Here is a 21,881-nt window from a genome sequence, read left to right as displayed (position 1 = left end):
ATAAAAATCCCAATTGCGGACAGTTTTCCCCCCCAAAGACTGGGACGCCAGCTCCTGGGAGCTGGACTCTGCTTCCTGTTCTCCTGCTAGGGCACTCCTCAAGCAGCCCTATGGAAATCCATCCCTGGGGAGGAATACAGAGCAAGCTGCCAAGCAAGGTGAGTGAAAGTGGTAGCATCTAGCTCGTAACTGCAGGGATGAAGAGAGAAGGGAAATTCCCCTGGTGAAACATTTCCCATAGAGTACAGCCTCTGCTGCATTTCAGCCCCACAGTGAAGATTCCATTGCAATAAGACAGAGTGTGAACAGCTCAGAGAATGCTTCGCGCTATAGGCGAACCCGGTGCCTTGAAATGAACTGAGGAGACAAAGTATTGTGTTTGTGATTTAGGTACCTAATGCCCTTAAGCTCTTTGGAAGATACCAGGCTGAAGTGTTATCTAGATGACGGTCACCAGGCCACTCACTGATGTTCGTGAAGAATGGCGTAGGTGTGTGCATGGGGGGAAAACTGGAATTTTGTTCCTCTCTCTCTCTCTCCTCTCAACCCCTATTAAAAGCTGAATTTCCAGCCTGCCCAAATCTAGACTACCATCCATTTTATTGTTGCTGAATTAGTCAGGGAGATAAACGGACAGGTGAGTGGAGCTACAGAATGCTGGAAGGATGCAATTGGCCTTCAACGGGACACAACCCTGGAGAAGAAGAATGTCCAGTTATAAGAATTGGGGCTGGAAATTTGTCGCAGCATTCTTTAAATTGAAAATCAGGGAGCAGTCATGGTAAATTTAGTAAGAGTCCCGGGCTTAGGGACGGCTCTGTGATTTCTGATTAAACAAACAAACAAAAAGTGCCCTGACAAATGAGGGGGCACTGACCACCCGCAGCAGCACCCTCTGGCCTGGTACTGCCACCCTCATCCTGGCTGGGTGCAGAGAGGGGTCCCGGGGGGGGGGGGGCAGGAGGGCTGGAGAGTGAGCCTGCCCTCACTCATCCCAGACATGGACAGAGTGTCATGTTTGGTGAGAGGAAGGAAGGCAGGTGTCTGGGCCAAATTCGAGTGAGCGGTGCTGTGACGCCATGTGCCAGGTCGCAATACTCGGAGCAATGAGTTAGGCCCAGCCCTGGGGGACATAGGAGCCACCACTGTGGGATGGACTCGCTCCAATCCCCCCACCCAGGACCTCCCCTCCACACTGGACTGGTGACCCAGCTAAAGCCTTCCTGTAGGAAGTCACAGAAACAGAGAAATCATGGTATCCATGACTTTTTCTGCACTGTGACAAGCCTGCTGCCCTAATCATGATGCTTCCCCCCCCCCCACACAAAAAAAAGGAAGGGAGATAAAACGTCAGGCTTCAGCCACTCTAACTATTAGGATGAGGGGGGTGGTTATTATCCCACAGGTGCCTCATGTGGGGCTCCTTGCACCTTCTCCCGAAGCACCTGGCACTGGCAACTGTCCGTGGCAGGTTTCAGGGCTAGACAGTCCGTGGATCTGAGCCAGTTCCTATGGTAGCTCCCAAAAAAGTATTGCATGAAACAAGAACAATCCAAATTCCTGCAGTTTTAATCCAATCATCTAGAGCAAAACTGGTTGAAATTCTGGCTTTTCAAAAGAAACACATTTTTGGGGCTGTTTTGGAACAGCAGAGTGTGCCTGAGATTTTCAGCAACAAAAGAAATCCAACAAAAATCTCTGAGAACGTTTTTTTCCTATTAAACATTTTTCAACCAGCTCCAGTCGTTAGAGAGATTATTGCAGTTGGACCGATTTAGCACTGGGAATGCCAGGACATATCCCAAGGCTCACCAGCAAGGAAATGCTCAGAGAGTCACTGGCTCTGGAACCCTGGATGACCCAAACACAGAGCACAGACTGGTCTGAAATCTTTTCTTAAGAAGTTTTGATAAAGTTACTGGCCTTCAAGGAAAGAGATGCCCAAGGGGCTAGTTCTCTGCATCCACGTTTATCAGCCTGTAAGTGCTCCCTACAGGGGAAGGGTGCAGCTGGCACACAGCATGGTAAACCATAGACTATCAGGGCTGGAAGGGACCTCAGGAGGTTCTAGTTCCACCTCCTGCTCAAAGCAGGACCAACCCCAACTAAATCATCCCAGCCAGGGCTTTGTCAAGCCAGGCCTTAAAATCCTTTAAGGAAGGAGATTCCACCACCTCCCTAGGGAACCCATTCCAGTGCTTCACCACCCTCCTAGTGAAAAAGTTTTTCCTAATATCCAACCTAAACCTCCCCCACTGCAACTTGAGACCATTACTCCTTGTTCTGTCATCTGGTACCACTGAGAACAGCCGAGCTCCATCCTCTTTGGGACCCCCCTTCAGGTTGTTGAAAGCAGCTATCAAATCCCCTCTCATTCTTCTCTTCTGCAGACTAAACAATCCCAGTTCCCTCAGCCTCTGTGTTCCAGCCCCCTAATAATTTTTGTTGCCCTCCGCTGGACTCTTTCCAATGTTTCCACATCCTTCTTGTAGTGTGAGGCCCAAAACTGGACACAGTACTCCAGATGAGGCCTCACCAATGCCAAACAGAGGGGAATGATCACCTCCCTAGATCTGCTGGCAATGCCCCATCTCATACAGCCCAAAATGCCGTTAGCCTTCTTGGCAACAAGGGCACACTGTCGACTCATATCCAGCTTCTCATCCACTGTAACCTCTAGGTCCTTTTCTGCAGAACTGCTGCCTAGCCATTCGGTCCCTAGTCTGCAGCAGTGCATGGGATTCTTCTGTCTTAAGTGCAGGACTCTGCACTTGACCTTGGTGAACCTCATCAGGTTTCTTTTGGCCCAATCCTCTAGTTTGTCTAGGTCCCTCTGTATCCTATGCCTACCCTCCAGCGTATCTACCTCTCCCCCCCCAAGCTTAGTGTCATCCGCGAACTTGCTGAGGGTGCAGTCCACACCATCCTCTAGATCATTATTGAAGATATTGAACAAAACCGGCCCCAGGACCGACCCTTGGATGGTTCATCTCTGAATGAAGCAAGGTATGGTATAACAAGAGCACGTTTATGAATATTAAGCAGGCCCATGCATGTCACGGGCAAGCAAGTGGTGCTAAGACTGCTTTTCATCTACGAACTATTGTAACATTACAGTCACGGGAAAGCTCGTCTGTTGGAAAAAAGGGTGTGTGCCTGAGTGAGAGACATACGGTATTACCAGGGAAATGAATAGAGATGGTTACTGCAGTGGTAAATAAATTGGCCTTCCTAGGACTTATTGAAGAACAGCTAGTTCTGCAATCAGAGAGTGCTGCTAATGAAGTAATGCTCTGCACCAATGGCTGTAAGAAGTCTTGGAGAGAATAAAGCGACCAAGTGAACCTATTGTCAAATCGGTCTAAGCTGCAAAGTCTGGATCAGAGCCAGATCTGAACGTCCGCAAGGTTCAGGAGAAGGTCGGTTTGTTCCATCACAAGTCAGCTATGAAATTTTGATCTTTCTTGACACTGCACTGAAGTTTGGAGGCTCTTTGGACCCTAATATAATAGCAGGGGCATCTCTCCAGAGGTCCTATTCTCTCACCACAAGACACAAGCATGGCCCATTAGGTTCAAGTGAAGTTTGCTCTTTTCCCATGGTGGGGAGGGGAGGGGGGAAGAGCGTTAGGAAACTGAGTGCTTCTACAGCATGCTTCCTTCCTATTCCCACTCCCTTACTCCTGAGTCTGCTGCTTTCAGACCATCCCCATAAAAAACAGGTAATCTGTGAGCATACACCTGGGGAAAGCACTTTGCATAGATATTGTTACATCACGTAATATTCCTGGGGCAGACAGTACTACCTGCTAAAGAGATGCATTCATTTAACTAGAATATATGTGCAGTAGGTCTAGAGGTTTCTTCCAGGCAGACTCATATATATGAAATCTGACAAGTCAGAGACCTTTCTGCTTCAATCAGGAGGTGTTAAGCCTTTGTAACAACGTGTAATCCAGTAACTGTCCTGGGAAGCTCTTGCAAACCGAGCAATTATTAGAGCAGGCTGGTTTCACTGTGTCTTTGCAGCATTTCAGATGTTCTCATCCTATTCAAATATTTCTGTGCCGCAGTTCTTGAAATACGTGGTTCGGGTGTGAGAAATTTTTGTTTGGGAAAAAAGGGAAAAAATAAACTAATACACACCCAGGTACTTTTTGCTCACACAATATTTGCTCATACCTGAGAGCAGCGTATTGTTGCAAAGCTAATCGCCTTAACAATTGTTTGGTTGAAAGCCTTCTTTAGCATGGCAAACTTTATCCTACTGTGCAAGTACATATTTGGCAATGTCCATAGTGTGCATATTTACAGACGATAGAGTTAAATCCAAAGTTGTAACTCTTGCTTTCCTTGATCTGATTGGTTATTTGAGAAACAGAAAGGGCTACTTTCTCTCTCCCGCACTTTAAATACAAAGAAACCCTTTATTTTAGCATATCCTTTTCTTTTAATTCACTGTACAGTTTTGGAAGGGACTGTGTTAGATACGGATTTGATATGGAACCATGTCTCCTTCTAGTGTCTGGCCCCAGCAGTTATAACAGCTGGCTACTTATTAGGATGACCAGACAGTAAGTTGAAAAATCGGGACAGGGAGTGGGGGTAATAGGAGTCTATATAAGAAAAAGACCCAAAAATCAGGACTGTCCCTATAAAATCAGGACATCTGGTCACCCTCCTACTTATTGCTAAAAGACAGGTGGGTTCTTCTTGGTGCTCAAAGTACTGGGTTCCAGTCTCCATTAACAGCTGAAGTATCTGCATGTAATGAAACATACATGCAGTGTTCTGTTGTTTTAATATAGTAGTGTTGATTTACTAGCCTGCATAAGTCAGAGTCCTTTAATTTATTAAATTTATAAACACCAGAAACAAATGATCTAGAAACAGAACAATAGGTGGAAATAGACTCCAACCAGAGGGTCCAAGTTCAGTTCTAAGCTTGCTGGCTGGCAAACCAGGCTTACCCCTATGTGATGGGCAACCTAGGTTTTCAGTTTCACTTTTTACAAGAGCACAGATGTTCCAGCTACTAAGCAAATAGTGCACAAAGTGAGAATGAAGGAATATAAGGCCTAGTTCCGGAGCCCAAATCATTTTTTTGAACGGTTTGACTATGGGCCACAGGTAACATATTTCCAAGCGCATGCAGTCCCAGCCTTTTGCCACGGGGCAGAGGGCAGAGTCTGGAGGTTGCAGGATACTAGATATCATTGGGGTTAAACTTGTACCACTTAAGTTGCAAATTCATCCTGAAACCTTCTACTGAGGACACAAGGAAGGTTAATTCGGCTTGCTGAACATCCACAGGCTGCTAGCACGGTTTTGTACCTAGGGCAAATGGCCTTCAAGCACCAACTAACCAAAGACAGGAGGGGAAATACACAGTGGAGTTCTGATGCCTCCTAACCTTCAGGTACCTGTTTCTAACTCAGCGCTGTACCAGAATACTGCACTTTGAGATGCCTTTCCCATTTTCCCCAGCCCATCACAGCTGGCTTAGCTTTAAGGGAGATTCTGTGCATTTCACGCATGAAGGATTAGATCCAATCATCCATCCTTGCCCTAAACTGAGCAGAGCATTCAGAGCCCAGCCGCACTACCAGGAGGGATTTAAGGTGCCCATAAGTGGAGCAAGAGTGGCATCTTCAGGACAGTGAGATGAACTATCCGGGATGGGACATTAACAGCTGAAAGGGCTCCCCCCAGAGCAGATTTCACACGTTTACTTCCTGCGGGATCAGAGGAGTACTATTAACATCACCTGTTCCTTTAGCTGGTGCTTGGAACATGCATGATCACATATGGTCTCAATTAGAAAACAAAACCAACTATACTCCACAACACCTTCAAAAGAGGAGCCTGGGAACTGAAATTCATAACTCTGCTGGACACTAAAAACCACAGACATAACAGAGATGCTGGTTGTATGGCTCATTACAACAATTTGTAACCCTCCCAGCTCCCTTTGTCCTACGAATGCAGAGGTGTTAATTACCCACTTAATTTTAAATGGTCTCCTGCAACACAGGTGGATCTCTTGTTTAATCTGGCCCACTTTGTATATAGCTGTGACACTCACCAGTTATTTTCTCTAGACCTGAAGAAGAGCTCTGTGAAACTCAAAAGTTTGTTCCTTTCAGAAACAGAAGTTGGTCCAATAAAAGATATCGCCTCACCTACCCTGGGACCCCATCCACGCTGCAAACAAATATACTCCACAAACTCTATCACAGAGTCATTTCAAAAGGCTGAAGACAAACGATCACAATTCATTTCACACGTAGGGACAGATTGTGCAGGTTTTTTTTCTTATGCAACCATCATCCAAGCCCATATTTAGGACCTAATCCTGAAATTTGATACATAAACACCTTCATAGAACTGAAGGCCAGTAGGGACCATTTAGTTTCACCTCCTGTACATCACAGGCCATTAAATTTCACCCCGTTACCCTTGTACTGAGCCCAATAACTTGGGTCTGATTAAAGCAGATCTTTCATATTTCTACCTTGATGCTGGCAGAAATATTTTAAAGATGCATACAAGTATATATTATAAGGCAGTACTATGTGTTATTTAACTGCAATTGAAAAACTCAATATAACCAGGTTTTAGACTGGATTTAGACCTTCCCCTGCAATGGGGAAATACATACGTTGACTAAAAACCAAAGCAGACCAGTCTACTTGTATTGCACAAGCTCCAAGTAGAATGGCAAAAAATGTAAACGAGCAGCATTTTAACGGATCAACATTAGAGATGCACTTCCAGGCTCTAAGAGATTCATCTAAATTCAAGGGCACCTAGTTGTAAAACAAACGATTGTGAAAAGTGGACGACGACTAAGCTTCAAGAACTCAGGAAGGGTGGGTTTTTTTTTTAAGTTGTGGTGGATTACTGCTTGGTGGAAATCAGTGTCTTGGTTCCACAATGGTGGGTGCATTAGAAATGCAGAAAGAGCGGAGGGAGAAAAACAAGGGAGTGGGGGCATTTCTGGTATAAACAGCAAATCAGAGGAGTTCTTTCAGGTTTAAAATCTCTTTGTGACTTGCATCATCCCGGGCCCAGGAAGCATCCCCACAATGGCACAGGGGAATGGGACAGGATAACATCAGCCTCTCTGAGGGGGCCAGGACAGCTGATCCTGCCCATTGCTCTGGGAGGAAAGGCTCTGTGGGAAGGGGATGGGGCTGGTGGAGGGGGGTGAGCACCCTATGGAAAGGGATGGTGACTTGAGGGGGCCCTAGGGAAGGGGATGGGGGGGTGGGAAGGGAAGTGGGGGGGCCCAGGGGAAGCGAGGGGGCCCTAGGGAAGGGGATGGAGGAAGTGAGGGTGCCCCTAAGGAAGAGGCTGTGGGGGGGAATTAGGGGGTTCTATGGAAGGGGAGGTAAATTTTGGGGGGGGACCACCTATGGCACGTGGAGACCCTATGGAAGGGGGCGGGGCTCAATGGGGAGGTTGCCCTTGCCCCTCACAAAGATGGCGGTCCCTGAGGCAGGTTAGCAATTGACCGGAAGTCCCGCGAGCCCTCCCAAAGATGGCGCCGAGCGATGCCCCCAGTGCCCGGAAGTGTCGCTGCCCCTCCCAAAGATGGCGGCGGCACCTGTCGGACACGTCACGGGTAAAGGGACGGACGGCGGCCGCCCAGGGTCGCGCCCAAGATGGCGGCGGCGGCGGCGGCGGGGCCCGGGCTGCCGCGGGGCCCGGAGGCGGCGGCGCTGTTCGAGGCGCACACGACGGTCGAGCTGCGCGAGGTGGAGCGGCGGCTGCGGGCGGGCATCGAGCAGAAGCGGGAGGAGCTGCGGCAGATGGTGGGGGAGCGCTACCGGGACCTCATCGAGGCGGCCGACACCATCGCCGAGATGCGCCTCAGCGCCGAGCACCTGCTGGGGGCGGTGCGGGGCCTGCAGCGCGGGGCGCCGGGGCCGCGGGGTGCCCGGGAAGGCCAGGGGGCCCAGGTGAGCGGGGGGGCGGGGCCTGCGCGCCCAGGTGAGCAGGGGGTGGGGCCTGTGCGCCCAGGTGAGCAGGGGGTGGGGCCCAGGTGAGCAGGGGGCGGGGCCTGCGCGTCCAGGTGAGCGGGGGGGCCAGGTGAGCAGGGGGCGGGGCCTGCGCGCCCAGGTGAGCGGGGGGGGACGGGGCCGCTTGGCGCCCGGGGGGGCAGGTGAGCGGGGGGCGGGGCCTGCAGCGCGGGGCGCCGGGGAAGGCCAGGGGGCCCAGGTGAGCGGGGGGGCGGGGCCTGTGCGCCCAGGTGAGCAGGGGGTGGGGCCTGTGCGCCCAGGTGAGCGGGGGGGCCCAGGTGAGCGGGGGGGCGGGGCCGCTTGGCGCCCGGGGGGCCCAGGTGAGCGGGGGGGCGGGGCCTGTGCGCCCAGGTGAGCGGGGGGTCGGGGCCGCTTGGCGCCCGGGGGGCGGGGCCTGCGGGAGGGCACCCCCTGAACAAGCCAGGGTCCGCGCAGGCTTTGCCAAGGACAGGCCCCCAGCCAGGCAGTAGATGCCGGCTACACCCTAGTGTCACTGCTGGAGCCCCACAAGGGCAGGGGTGCCCCTGCCCCAGAGCCCCTCATCCTTGTCAGCAGCCAGAGTGGTCTTTGCGAGACCCTGCCGCATCGCAGCGCCACTCCTGCCTGGGGGCCCACAGCTCCCTGTGCACCAGCTCTGCCTTTTTCTTCCTGCGAGGTTGGATAGAACGTCCTGTGAGACCAGCTCCTGAGCTGGGCATCGCTGCGGGAGGCCGTTGGGGGGGCGCGTTGCAGGACTGACTTCCTGTACTGCTTTAGGCTGTTAGATGTCAAATCACAGAAACGTACAGGGACAAAGCTCGGGTGGCTTCTGAAGTTAGCAGGATTACTGCCATTGTGGTTCCCTTGGAAGTGGATTGTACCCATAGTCAAAGCCTCTCCTTTCATGCCCAGACTATGCTGCACTCCCAGGAGAAGTTCTATAGCACCGGAGCGCAGATCAAGCTGCTGCTTGAGATTCCAGAGAAGATCTGGAGTGCCATGGAGGCCTCTCAGTACTTACGCGCCACTCATCTGTACTTGCTCTGCTGCCATCTCCACAGCCTCCTGCAGCTGGATTCCTCCAGCTCCCGTTACAGTCCCATCCTTGCACGCTTCCCCATCCTTGTACGACAAGTGGCAGCAGCCAGCCACTTCAGGTAAGCAGCTTGGTGGTGTTTGCAGCCCCGCCAGAGCCAGTTTGCAGATGCTGTCAGAACATTGCACTGCTGTAATATTTTAATCTACTTGAAGGTCCCCCATAAACATAGCCTCCTATGCTCGCTCTCTCTCCTAGGGGAAGTAGGGATTATTGTTCCACACGCACAAGAGCGGAGAGACAGGTGAAGCAGTTTACCCGACATCATACCGATTGCCACTGGCAGAACGGACAATAGAACCCAGGAGTTTGGACTCCCAGTGCCCTGTTCTAGATCTCTCCTTCCTCACAGGAAGGAGAAGTGTGTGTGGGGCGAGGGGGCGTTTTTTCCTCCCCTACTTTCTCTCTATTAAGTCCAGGGCTGAACATAGCAGCCTCTATGCTTGTCAGGCATCACTCTCGAATGGGTCAGATGGGATTGCTTAAAGTGAGCTGTTGCCTTCCCACTAGCAGACAAGCGTTTCCATCCCCTGAGCAACTCAAGATGTCAATGAGCCCTTTGTATGCAGGACAGTCCATTCCAATTGGATGGCTGAATTAGCTCTGACACCTTTGCCAGTTTCCTGGCAGAGAGTTATTACTTTGAAAGGTGCAAAATGCTGTGTACTAGAGTAAGAATGTATAGTGTTAGCTTACCAAGCTGGCAAGATTATGGAATTTAAACCACCCTTTTAAGATTGCACTGTTCCATCTTAAACAGGGATGGGGAGAGCAGCGAGTGACGATGGGGGTGTGCGTGGAGAGGCATGAGCTGGAGACAGGGCCTCGGGGGGCTGGTTTTCAGCAATTAGAAAATTGGCAACCTTATTCAACACCTGGTGACTGCATCTGACTTGTTTCCTTATTAGATCCACCATACTGCATGAAAGCAAGTCACTGCTAAAATGCCAGGCCGTTTCTGACCAAGCAGTGGCAGAGGCCTTATGCTCCATCATGCTTTTGGAGGACAGCTCTCCGCGCCAAGCCCTGACAGACTTCCTGCTGGCCAGGAAGTCAGCCGTTCAGCAGCTTCTGAACCAGCCACATCACGGTCAGTACAAGCAGCTTCGCTCCTGAGCTAATGTTAAAGGAAGCTCTAAAGTTTGTTTCCCATCTCAAGGAAAGAGCAGAAACTGAGTGGAATGCGGTTTGTCCTATTTTGTAGCCTCCATGGGAACTTGGTTGCATTGAATGAGGGCTAACAGATAGCTAATTATTTCTCTTGATCCTTTAAAACAGTAGTGGCCAAACAGGATAGCTTGGACCGGGAGACTCCTTTATCACAGGACAGGGGTGATTGGCTCAGAGGTACTTCTGTAGCTAACTGATCCATCACACTAACTCTGCTTTGGCTGCATGGATTAGTTACTCCATGCTCAGTTGCTTATAGTAGGCCCATCTCTATTAACTGTGGGAGCAGATAGCTGGTATCTGGAACTTAAGCGTAGATCTCTCTTCACTGTAACTACGCATCTGCCTTGGAAAAATGTTTGTCCTTTCTGGTCAGCATTGTTCTTATTATGGGACTGCTTAATGAGGAAGGTTAGAGCTTCTGCCTCTGTTAAGAAGAGATTTTTCTTTTTAGGTGCTGGTATAAAAGCTCAGGTGTGTTCACTGATGGACTTGCTCACCACCACCCTGTACCAAGCTCATGCCCTGTTTTACACGCTGCCTGAAGGGGTGCCCTCAGATCCGTCCCTGCCCTGCAGCTTGCTCTTTTCAATGCTGGAGACCACAACAGGCCAGGATCCAGGAGGTGAGCAGCCGGCTCAGGCCACGAGGTTTGGGATTGGCTTCACTATCGAAGGGCCATCTGTGCATGTTCCTCCTACGGCTAGGGCTTAGCCGAGACCCCAGTGAACCCACCCCACTCATGTGGCACAATTCTTCTAGGTAAAGGCATCAAAGTTTTGAAAGAGGAGATGAAACTGAGCAGCTGGTTCAAATATCTACCACCTTCCATCGTAGAGTTCCAGCCAACCCTCCGAACCCTGGCACATCCAATCAGCCAGGACTACCTGAGAGACACTCTTCAGAAGTGGATTAACATGTGAGTGTATAGAGGGAGCTTCTTCTACGAGATGGATTAGGACAGTACTCGTTCGATCCCTGTATTCCTCCTCTAGTGAAAGGGAGCGAGGCGCCATCGGACACCACTAGATCTGTCTGGCAGTGTAGAGTGCTTCTGTGGCACCTAAGTAGCTCAACAGCCCTCCTTGGCCGGGGGTTGTAAAATGGAGCCAAGTCTGCTCACCTGCCTGTTACCCCCCCTAGAAGCATATCAGGACACACTTGTCCGCCACAGAAATGCTGAGAGAGGATGATACAGACGAAAAGCTCTCTCGAAAGCCAGGTTGTTCAATAAATCAATAAGGCAGCAGATTTTACACAGACCACTTCCCTCCAATGTGATCTGTGTCTAGAGTTCCTGCAGCATTACAGAAAATTAAGTCCCCAAACTCTTATTCAAATAGAAAAATGCCTCTTGGTTCTTACCTGTACTCTTCAGTTTTTCCTTCCTGAGGTAGTTCTCATTTCAGCATCTCTTTTCTTACTGCTAGCCTCCTGAGCATTGTGAGAGAGCTGGCAGAGCCTACATTATAAAGGTCCCAGGCTCCTCCCCTTTCCCAGCATGCCTTGCCAAGAGGAGAGTAACAGGCCTCCCTTTCCCTATTTAGTGGCTCCATCAGCCCCATGTGACTTTTCCCTCTACGTATGAAACCCATGAAAGTAATCAAATGGTAGCTATTACCTGCAGTCTTAAACTGAAGTTTGAGGCCTTCTTTGGTTGAGAGGTGTTCCTACCCCCAAGCTTCTCCCTGCCTGGCTGCCCCATTTTATCCTCCAAAGAGCCCCTCTGTCAAGGGCCCACGTGTGCTGGGTTGGCTGGAGGGGAGTTGTTACGGAGTAACGTGATGGTCTTCGCCCAGCATTGGTACAGTGCTCCTTGCCTGGGGTCCAGGACAGTGAGCTACGTGGGCCGGGACCCTGTAGGAGAGCATAATGTGCTGCTAGGAGTTCCTGGGGATGACTCAACATGTGGGTTAACATGGCCAGGAGTGCAAGTGACTGGATCACTGTGAGGTGGCAGGTAACTTCCTAGGTCATTTTCAGCCCTGCCAGGGGTCTCCTTGCTCCATCCTTTCACCAAGCCGTAAGAATCCCTTTGTAATCCAGCCTAGAACAGTAAAGTAAAAGTTCTCTGCTGCATTGTCTGGAGCTGTGATATGAGGGAAGGGGATTGAAGTGAATAATGCTTTCAGGTGTAATGAAGATATCAAATCTGGGCTCGTCATTCTGCTGGGCTATGTGAAGAGCCTGAAAGGCCTAGCCGGCATCCGTGACGCTGTGTGGGAGCTGCTCACCAGCGAGTCCATGAGCCAGAACTGGGACACAGTGTGTCATCGACTCTTGGACAAGCCCATCTCCTTCTGGGAGGACTTGCTGCGGCAGCTTTTCTTGGACAGGTTACAGGTGAGATGCTGTCAGGGGCTTAGCCAGGCTGACTTTGGCAGTGTTTAAGTGCTGTCTGCTTCCCTAGCCTGGCAGTCTCAGCAGAGAACAGGTCATAAGGAGCACACGTTAGCTGGGTGCGGGGGAGGCTGGTGATGCATGGGGAAGCTTGCAGAGCTGCTCCCCTTGTGGTACTGTCTGTGGCAAGAGGTCTTTGCTCTCCAGGGCTGTCCACAGTACCTTTCAGCAGCCATAGAGGCATTCTTAAAATGGGTGCTGTGACAGCCATTGAGACCTGAGAAAGGAAAATTCTCTTTTCCAGACCCTGACGAAGGAAGGATTTGACTCCATCTCCAGCAGTTCGAAACAGCTTCTTATATTAGCTCTACAGGAGCTTGAAGTCAAGTCCAGCACCTCCGCCCCCAGCAAGCACATCCAATTTGAACACAACATGGCTTTGTTTCTGTGGTCAGAGAGCCCCAGCGACATGCCTTCTGATGCTGCCTGGGTCAACGTGGCAAACCGCAGCCAATTTGCAAAGAGTGGCCTGTCCATGAAGGCCCAGGCTCTCACTCCCTGTGTGCAGAGCTTCTGTTCTGCCTTGGATACCAAACTGAAGGCCAAACTGGATGACCTTCTGTCCTACCTTCCCTCTGACTCTCCCACACCCAAGGAGATATTGGGCGTGCAGTCCAGGAGCTCTGCTTTTGATAGATACGCTGATGCTGGCATGGTAGAAGAGCTGCTCCGTGATCACTGCATTACCTGCATCCAGTACGTCTTGGGCTGTGTTAGAGAAGAGCTGCAGAGCGCTGAGGACAAGCTGAAAGGACACACAGACGCTCTGAACGATGCCAAACTTAATGCCGTCCTCTTCATGGCAAGACTTTGTCAGTCACTAGGTGAACTGTGTCCTCATCTGAAGCAGTGCATTCTGGGTAAATCAGGCAGCACAGAGAACGTAATGAGGGAGACCCGGTCTTCTAAAAAGCTGGGGAAAGGGAAAGCCCAGGAGTTGAATCCCATGCAGGCCAAGTGGCAGGAAGTGAAAGAACAATTCCTGCAACAGAGCCTATTTGCTTATCAGATTTGGAGCTCAGCTGTTATCAAAGTAAGTAGCCAGTTTTCTTTGGGCGCACTCCTTTCCTATTTAAGCTTCTCTTTCACAGCAGCCCACAGCCGCCGCTGCACGTGTCACTTACTAGTTCTTCAGAGACTTTCCATTCATTAGAACACTGCCACTACTAGCGTTAGGGTACCTGGTCAATTTCCAGTCAATATGGCTCTGAAATAGTCACGCTCTGAGCTGCCCGATCCCCTGGGTGTGATGCTCTTAAAGACAATTGGAAAATACTTTGCCCACCTCAGTCTCCTCAGCAGATTCACTAAGTGAAAACCACAAGGGAGCTGTAAATAGACTGCCTGACCCCTAGCCCCTGCATTGGGCTGTTACTGAATATTTATATTTTCCCCCTCCAGGTCCTGGTTCACAGTTTCACCAAAACTTTGCTGCTAGATGCTGCTGGCTCCATCTTAGCTACAGCCACCAACTGGGAGGAAATTGAAATTCAGGAAGAAACAGAAACGGGAAGCAGCGTAACGTCGAAGATCCGACTCCCTGTACAGGTGTGAGCAATGTCCTCTGGGGGAATGGAGGGAAATAACCTTTCAAGAGGCCAAAAGCTAGTGGTAGCATTAATGTCTACGACTGCTGCCTTGGTAAATAGTCACTAAACCTGCATTTCACTATAGGAGGGTTCAGTGAATTCACTCCTCTATCTTATGAAATCTCCCTGCACTCAGGGTCACGTATCCAAGTCCTAGGCAGCAACTTGAAGACCTTAGGACTTCTGCCAAAGAATATGCATGCAGTATTGTAGCTCTCTGAGTCTCAAGATAGTCTAGAGAAAGGGATCTTTTATTGAACCCACTTCTGTTGGTAAGAGACAAGGTTTTGCGCTTACACAGAGCTCCTCTTCAGGTCTGTCCTGTAGGAGAAGGTGAATATAAATGTGCAGGGAGGGATAAGCCCCAGACAGCCCCTGGCCAACAGTCCCTCTGTTACTAAAAGTGGTCCCTAAAGTCCATGTTGCTGACTTGGTGCTGTACCCAGAATGGCTGGTGTTCATATAACACTGTCACTACATCACCTGTACCCCAACTCTTTGGCTTTATTACTAATTATTTGCGGTACCTTTCATTGTGTGCTAGGTAACGCTTAAGGAGAACAGTCCCTGCCCTGAGATGCTCCCAATGTAGAGAAAAGGTCAGGGAAAGGGGAATTAAAACAGGCAGCTTATAATGTACAAATCCATAAGATTCCTTAAAGGCAGTGCAGCAGAAGTGAGTTTAAGACAAACTCAAAGGTGGACAAGGATGAAGTGATCGGGTGCTGTAGGAAAGAAGGCAAGGAGATGATTGTATAAATCTGACAAACAGGTGGATGAGATTGGGCAGCAGTTGGGACAGGGATGGGTAAGTAGGGAGAGAGAAAGCTATGTAGACTTTTGAAGGTGGTGACAAGCAGCTTAAACTTGATGCAATATTGGCTGGGAAGCCAATCGAGGGATTGAAGAACGGGAGGAGTTACGTGATCAGACAGGCAAGAAAGAGGAGTTTAGCAGCAGCAGCATTTTGTATAGACTGAAGGGAGCGGATGAGAGAGAGAGATTGGGGTGAAGAGGGAAGATTCTGCAGTAAGCAACGCAGGCTATAATGAGGCCCGAACAAGAGACTTGGTTGTGGTGGGGGAGAGCAAAGGACAGAAGTTTGAAGGAAGTAACATGATTTGGAATGGTTTGCAAGTGTGGGGCAAGGGAAAAGGAGGAGTAAAAAATACCCCTCAGATTGTAAGCCTGAGTGAGTGGGAGGATGGTGTGAACAGTGATAGAAAAAGAGGGAAGACAAGTTCAGTTTTTGTCTACATTCAATTTAAGATCTGTCTTAGTACAGTGATGGAAGCCAGATAAGTACTTATCTGAGCACCTTATAACCTCTAATGCATTTAACCACTTGATGCCTATGAGGACCTCGGACAAGTTGAGATGTGGGATTGGATAGGAGACAGGCCGGTGGTAGAAGGAGATTTGTGAGTTACCAGCAATACAGACGATGGCTGAAACCATAAAGGGAAAGAGCAAAGGGAGAGCCCTGGGGAAACCCCACAGCCAGGGGAAGAGCTGTCCCCACCCAAAAACACAGAGGAGAAAGCCAGGAGAGGACAGTATCTCAAAACCCTGCTGAGAATAAGATGTCAGGAAGGAGAAGTTGAGCTGCAGCTCTAGGAGGAGGGTAGAGTAGAAGCCCTGAGGTTTGTCCAGGAAGAGGTAACTGAAGACCAAAATGAGACCAGTTTCAGTAGAGTGGAAAAAAGGTAAACGCCCATCTGGAAGGAACACAAGGCAGACCTGGAGGAGGGAAAATCAGTGCATTGGTTGTAGATTGCATATTTCCTGATCTTAGAGTGGAGGGGATGATAGCTGGAAAGGCAGATGGGGCTAACAGATGGTTTTGAATATAGTGGAGATGAGGACATGCTTCATGAGGGGAAAGGGCCAGAGGAGGATGAGGTGGAAAGGGTATGTACAGGGTCAATAAGAGTAAGGAGGTAGGACAGGATGGGAGCACTGGGGCAGAGTTCTGTGAGGAGAAAAGACAAGAGACCAAGGTTGGTGATGAGGAAGGAGGAGAAGATACCAGGAGAAACCCAGAATTCACATAACCTCTATCATTCCCCTTGATAATGCCAACATCCCATACAGAAAGGTCAGGAAAATATCAGCTTTCATTGGTGTGTGGGGTGTTTTTCTTTCCCCCCCAACAGCCATCCTGGTATGTTCAATGCCTCCTCTTCAGCTTGTGTCAAGAAGTCAATCGGGTTGGAGGTCACGCTCTGCCAAAGCGTACCTTGCAGCTGCTGCTGAAGACCTGCCTGGCAGAAGTGCTGGCTGGCTATGAGAAGCTTGTTGAAGAGAAGCAGGAGAAGGTATGCAGCTGGGATTTATGGTTGTACTAAAAAGGGTCTGCATGTGCAGTGACTATTATAGTCAGTCTTTCCTGCTGATCAGGGAACCCCAAAAATTCATCTCTGAGAAGCCCTCAGAAATGTAAATGTTTTATGGGGCAGAGCCCTGGACTGGGATCCAGCTCGATGCGAAATCTCTACCCTCCAGTGCCTCAGTTTCCCCACCTGCAGTTATCATCCAAGCCTTCCTTTCATGGGTTTTGAGACTGTAAAGTGCTGTAAGCCCTTGAGAGACTATGTAGGAAAGGGAAGTAGCTGATTGCATGCTCCAGGGGCAATGCTCTAGTTCTTCCACCTGTCCGCCTGGATGGCCAGCAAAGGCCTCGGAAAGGGAAGCAGAGCTTTGTAAGGCCCTACTTTCCTATTAGTATGATGCTAATAGAGATGGCTGCAGTTCCAGGGGAGCCCTGGAGTTACTACAGTAATACAGACTAGACAGGAGATCTGTATATTCAATTTCTTAGAAACTGAAGTGAACACTTTCTTTGTCCAATACATGTATCAGAACATACTTAAGTCTTTTCTTCTGCTCCGGGAGATACTTGGCAGGACTGGTTTGGTCATTTCTGTTCCATGTTGCTTTGCTGACTTGTCCAGAAGCCTTTGGAACTGTTAGGGCAAAGACGTTCATGGCACTTCACAAACAAGGCAGTGTCTGCCCTGAGGCGCATACAATATGTGACAGAAGTGGCTGTGGCCTAGGATAGCTACCTGAACTGTTTGACTTAAGCCTGCTGCGTATTGGGCTGAGTATTTTGTTTGATCTGTCTTCGGAAAACCTTTGAAACAATTATTATAAAGGGAATGTTGAAACGTCCCCTTCTGCTTTCCTTGCAGAAAGAAGGCACGTTCCCAATGACTCAGAACAGGGCATTGCAGTTGCTCTATGATCTACGTTATTTGAATATAGTCCTAACAGCTAAGAGTGAGGAAGCAAAAACCAGCAAGAGCAAGCAGGACTCCAGGTACCGTGTACTGCCAGATTTCTAAGCCAAGCATGAGAAAGGCTGTTCAGTCCCTGAAGCAAGTTCAGTCCAATTCTGACACCCACGTCCTCACACACAATCACAACTTAAAGGCCGAAAGTGGCTCATTCAGCCTTACTCTGTGACAGAAGCCGCCTACAGAGAAGTTCGTCAGGGCAAGCTAGAAGCCTTGCAGGGCAGCATATGGGGCACCGGTATGTCTACTACTACCCATCATGTTCCTGTCCCATGGATGGGAAGTGGCAGTCTCCAGCACCTTTTCACCAACTCTTAAGCGCAGTCTAAAAATGTCAGAGTGGGATGAGGGTGGAGTACTGGAGCTGAGCCAGGCCAACCAGTCTCCTCTATGGGGGTAGCCCTGGTATCGCTAACAGATACCTCCAGAGAACTCTTCTGCCTGGTCATGGAACCAGTCTTGAAGAATCTTACTTTGAGAAATCACACACCTGTTTAGCAACAGGTTTGTGAAGCAGAAGAGTAGGGAGCACAAATCCCACTCAGACACTTCAGAACAGATGGCTTACGCTCAAAGAGTGTTCTGTAAATAGGAATAGAAAAGTCTTAAATTACATTAAAGGACTTTCCTCTCTTTCCTGCTGCAGTTAAGTGTTGACACAGTAGGAGGCTACTCAAGTGCAAGTTTTTCCTCTGTCACAATGGACTGGGGAAGCCTTGTGAAACTGAAAACTGCTGCTCCTCTGATCTGTGCCTCCTGCTTGTACTCCAGACAGGTCAGGTGAGCGGGGAGCAGCTCAGTTTCATGAGGGACCCCTGCAACAGCAATTTCCACTTGCCCCAGCATAAGCATTTGTCCACCTTGTAATCTACTTTTAAGATTTGTAATGGCATCTTTTTGGTCTTGGTGCAGGATTGAGACGGTGACAGACTTCTTAGAAGCCAACATTGATCCGTTTGACTTGGATGTTTTTACTCCACATTTAAATAGCAGCCTTAACCGCCTGGTGCAACGAACCTCTGTAAGTTCCGGGGACAGTAGTTCCCTGCAACAGAAGTCAATGGTGCAAAACCTGTTTGCTGCTTTCTTCTACTGCAGTTATCAGGCAGGCTGATCGTTATGCAGTTCAACAGCAGCTACCTATTGGCCTGCACTCAGCATTGCGGATGGGATTTTTGGAGCTAGGCATAGAGTTCTCTATAGCATGATAGATGCACACTCCTGCTCGGTTCTCTCCCTTTATAACTAAAAGGGAGTCCTTAGAATCTGTGAAATACGAACTGCCACACAGACAGCCCCAGATTCTGCTACCATAATAGCAGGCAGCTAGCTGAGGGCGTGCTCTACACTAGGAACTCCTCGGTATAACCACATCACTGAGGGGTGTGGAGCGATATAGTTAGTGCTGTTTTTCACAGGAGGTTGTCTCCTATCAACCTAGCTACCACCTCTAGGGGAGGTGGAGTACCTACACCAACAGAAGCAGCTCTCCTTTTGCCAGAAGCTGGGAATGGATCACTTGATAATCTGTTCTGTTCATTCCCTCAGGGATACCTGGCACTGGCCACTGTCGGCAGACAGGATACTGGGCTAGATGGACCTTTGGTCTGACCCAGTCTGGGTGTTCTTATGTTCTTAGTGAAGATGCTGCAGCTGCACCACTGCAGCCCTGTAAGTTAGACAAGCCCTGACTAAAGGAAACATGTTTAAGAGGGTGAGGGGAGACAAGTCAGCTGCCTTGAAATGCAAAAATTAAGCATGTTTGGGGAAAGGATTCAGCATTATAAAGACACTTCTGGGTGTATTTGAGAGCTTCTGTATGCAGGCTTGTTACTTGAGCAGTTGCTGTGTTAGAATCCTCAACTACCAGAATTTAAAAATGGCACTTATTTCCTGTCTTCTAGGTCCTGTTTGGCTTACTCACTGGGGCAGAGAATCAGTATACCACTAGAAGCAATAATTTGAGCTCCCAGGAGCCTCACAATATCTTGCCATTAGCATCTAGTCAAATCAGGTAATTTGCTCATGATGCAGATATCACTTTTTTAGAAAGCAAAGTGTCTTGAACTGATACTTCAGTATGACTGAATGCATTTCCTTATTTCTCTCTTTAAGATTTGGACTTCTACCGCTTAGTATGTCAAGCTCTCGAAAGACTAAATCTGCTGTTAAAAACACAGAAAATCAGACTCAGGTTGGTGAAGTTGTTATAAACCATCCTACTCTTACCACAGATCCCTACTGCGTTCCCAGAGCAGAGAAGCAGCATTGTAAATAAGGGTTCCAGGCTTGCTGAGGATACTTTAAAAATAAATATATATATATATATATTTATTTTTAAAGTCAGCAGTCCCTTGTAAGAGACAAGTACTCTTCCACCAGTCCCAAGCATGACTGCTTTTTTAAAAAATACTGTACAAATCCTAATCCTCACATTTGTTTTGCAAGTAAGTAATCACCCCCACCCCTTTTGTTTTATTAACAGAAAACCTGATTAGCTCATTTTTCATAAGTGATTTGCCAAAAGCAAGTCTGGTAGCACAAAATTCTAGCCCCCAGCTGACAGATCATGGCGTGTAGTGATTTAAGTTTATGCACTGAAGACTTAAAATTTAGCTTCTTCATCTGTATTTAAGGGAAGTAGTAAGGAACATTAAGCTGTTAAGGGATGCTGTCTAACTATTTTATAAACTTCATTCCAGTTTGACAACGACCTGTACTCCTGAAGAAATCTTGCTGGGGTATTTAAGCTTGTGTGCATTCTGAGTGGCTTGCTTCACCTACAACAGCATTTAGCGTTGTCCAGTTGCTCTGTATTAAATTTTATATTAACATAAAATATATACGTGGATACCCATTCCCAGGGTCCTGTGCTGAGGACTGGGAGAGCCAAGGAATACCTAGCTGCTCCAGGAAGTGGTATTCCTAAATGCACTCATGCCTCCAAGTCAACAGTGAACCTATACCCCAGTATGGTGCAGTAGGGCACAGGCCTGACTGCTTGTATTCCATAAAGATCCACTGCTCTTTTATAAGAGTAGAGACGTTTACCTAAATGGGAGCCAACTTATCACATTCTGCTACTACATGGAATTCAAGGGGAGAACATCTTGGCTTGAGTTGTTCCAAACAGCACACGTGTTTCAAAACAATTCAACATTAAAAAAGATATTCTTGACCTCCTGCCCCCAGGGTATCTAGTGTCGTTTAGAAACAGAGTGACGTGTCTTCCATAGCTGCCCGTGTGTTACTAGTTGTGGCTGCAGTGATGTGTGTATATGTTTCATAGAAAGCCCCTTTTCTCAATTACTAGCAGATATGCTCTCTCTGCCTTTTCTCAGATCCTACTATATAGTGAATCGTGCAAAGATTGTATAGAGTACTTAATCAAAAACCATTGTCTAAGTATAAAATACCATTGTTGCCTTTATCGTTTCTAAAGCAAGAGAGAAATGGAGTAGCCACCTTTCCTGGGCTAGGCAATAAAACCAATCACATGAAGTGATTCTTACAAATCTTAAGAAGATAACAGCATACCAATCCGGTTGCACACGGGAAGAGAGCAGCTCTATGATGCCAGAACCTAGAACAGGGTTTGGCAACCTTTCAAAAAGTGCTGTGCCAAGTCTTCATTTATTCACTCTAATGTAAGGTTTTGTGTGCCAGTAACACATTTTAATGTTTTTAGAAGGTCTTTCTAGAAGTCTATAATATAGAACTAAACTATTGTTGTATGTAAAGTAAACAAGGTTTTTAAAATGTATAAGAAGCTTCATTTAAAATTAAATTAAAATGCAGAGCCCCCCGGGCAGTGTGAGTGCCACTGAAAATCAGCTTGCGTGCTGCCTTTGGCACGCGTGCCTTAGGTTGCCTACCCCTGACCTAGAATCCCCTCCAATACTAGAAATGTAGTGTAAATAAGGCTTAATAGACTGAGTAATCCTGTACAGGTAGTGGGAGAGGCAGGGGTTCAGGTTGGACTCGGTTACATACCGTTCCTGATTCTCTTACCTTACTGTGCCTCCCTGCAGCCGCTAACTACTGGCTGGGTGTGGCATCAATGTAAGAGGCAGTATAACAGTCACCGATTCTCTCATTTTAAAACAAACAGGTTCCACCTCCTTTGGTCGTAAGAGCAGAAGAGGAAACGTTCCGCCCTGGTTCCTTGTTCAGACAGCTGGCAACAGAGGAGGAAGACACAGCTGCACCATCCCTGTTCAAACTGGGTTGGCTCTCTAGCATGACCAAGTGAGCTAATAAAAAGATGAAACATTTAAGTTTGCCTACACATTCATTTCCTCTCAGAACACACTCGCCCAGGCCTG

At 48.5% G+C, this 21,881-nt stretch overlaps 1 protein-coding gene across 1 annotated transcript; it reads left to right on the top strand.

Moving 5' to 3' along the window:
* Positions 1-7,648: 7,648 nt before the first annotated feature.
* On the top strand, positions 7,649-21,833 carry COG1 (component of oligomeric golgi complex 1). The gene is made up of 15 exons (XM_054046946.1): positions 7,649-7,963; positions 8,915-9,159; positions 10,007-10,188; positions 10,723-10,893; positions 11,031-11,187; positions 12,401-12,611; positions 12,913-13,701; positions 14,070-14,216; positions 16,414-16,575; positions 17,452-17,579; positions 18,469-18,577; positions 19,461-19,570; positions 19,672-19,750; positions 20,259-20,297; positions 21,668-21,833. Exons 1-14 carry the CDS (start codon positions 7,667-7,669, stop codon positions 20,280-20,282), a joined length of 2,811 nt encoding a protein of 936 aa, XP_053902921.1. The 5' UTR covers positions 7,649-7,666; the 3' UTR covers positions 20,283-20,297; positions 21,668-21,833.
* The last annotated feature ends 48 nt before the right edge of the window (positions 21,834-21,881 follow it).

Source organism: Malaclemys terrapin, chromosome 13, assembly GCF_027887155.1.
Source record: "Malaclemys terrapin pileata isolate rMalTer1 chromosome 13, rMalTer1.hap1, whole genome shotgun sequence".
NCBI lineage: Eukaryota > Metazoa > Chordata > Testudines > Emydidae > Malaclemys > Malaclemys terrapin.
This window is presented reverse-complemented; position numbering and strand designations above follow the sequence as displayed.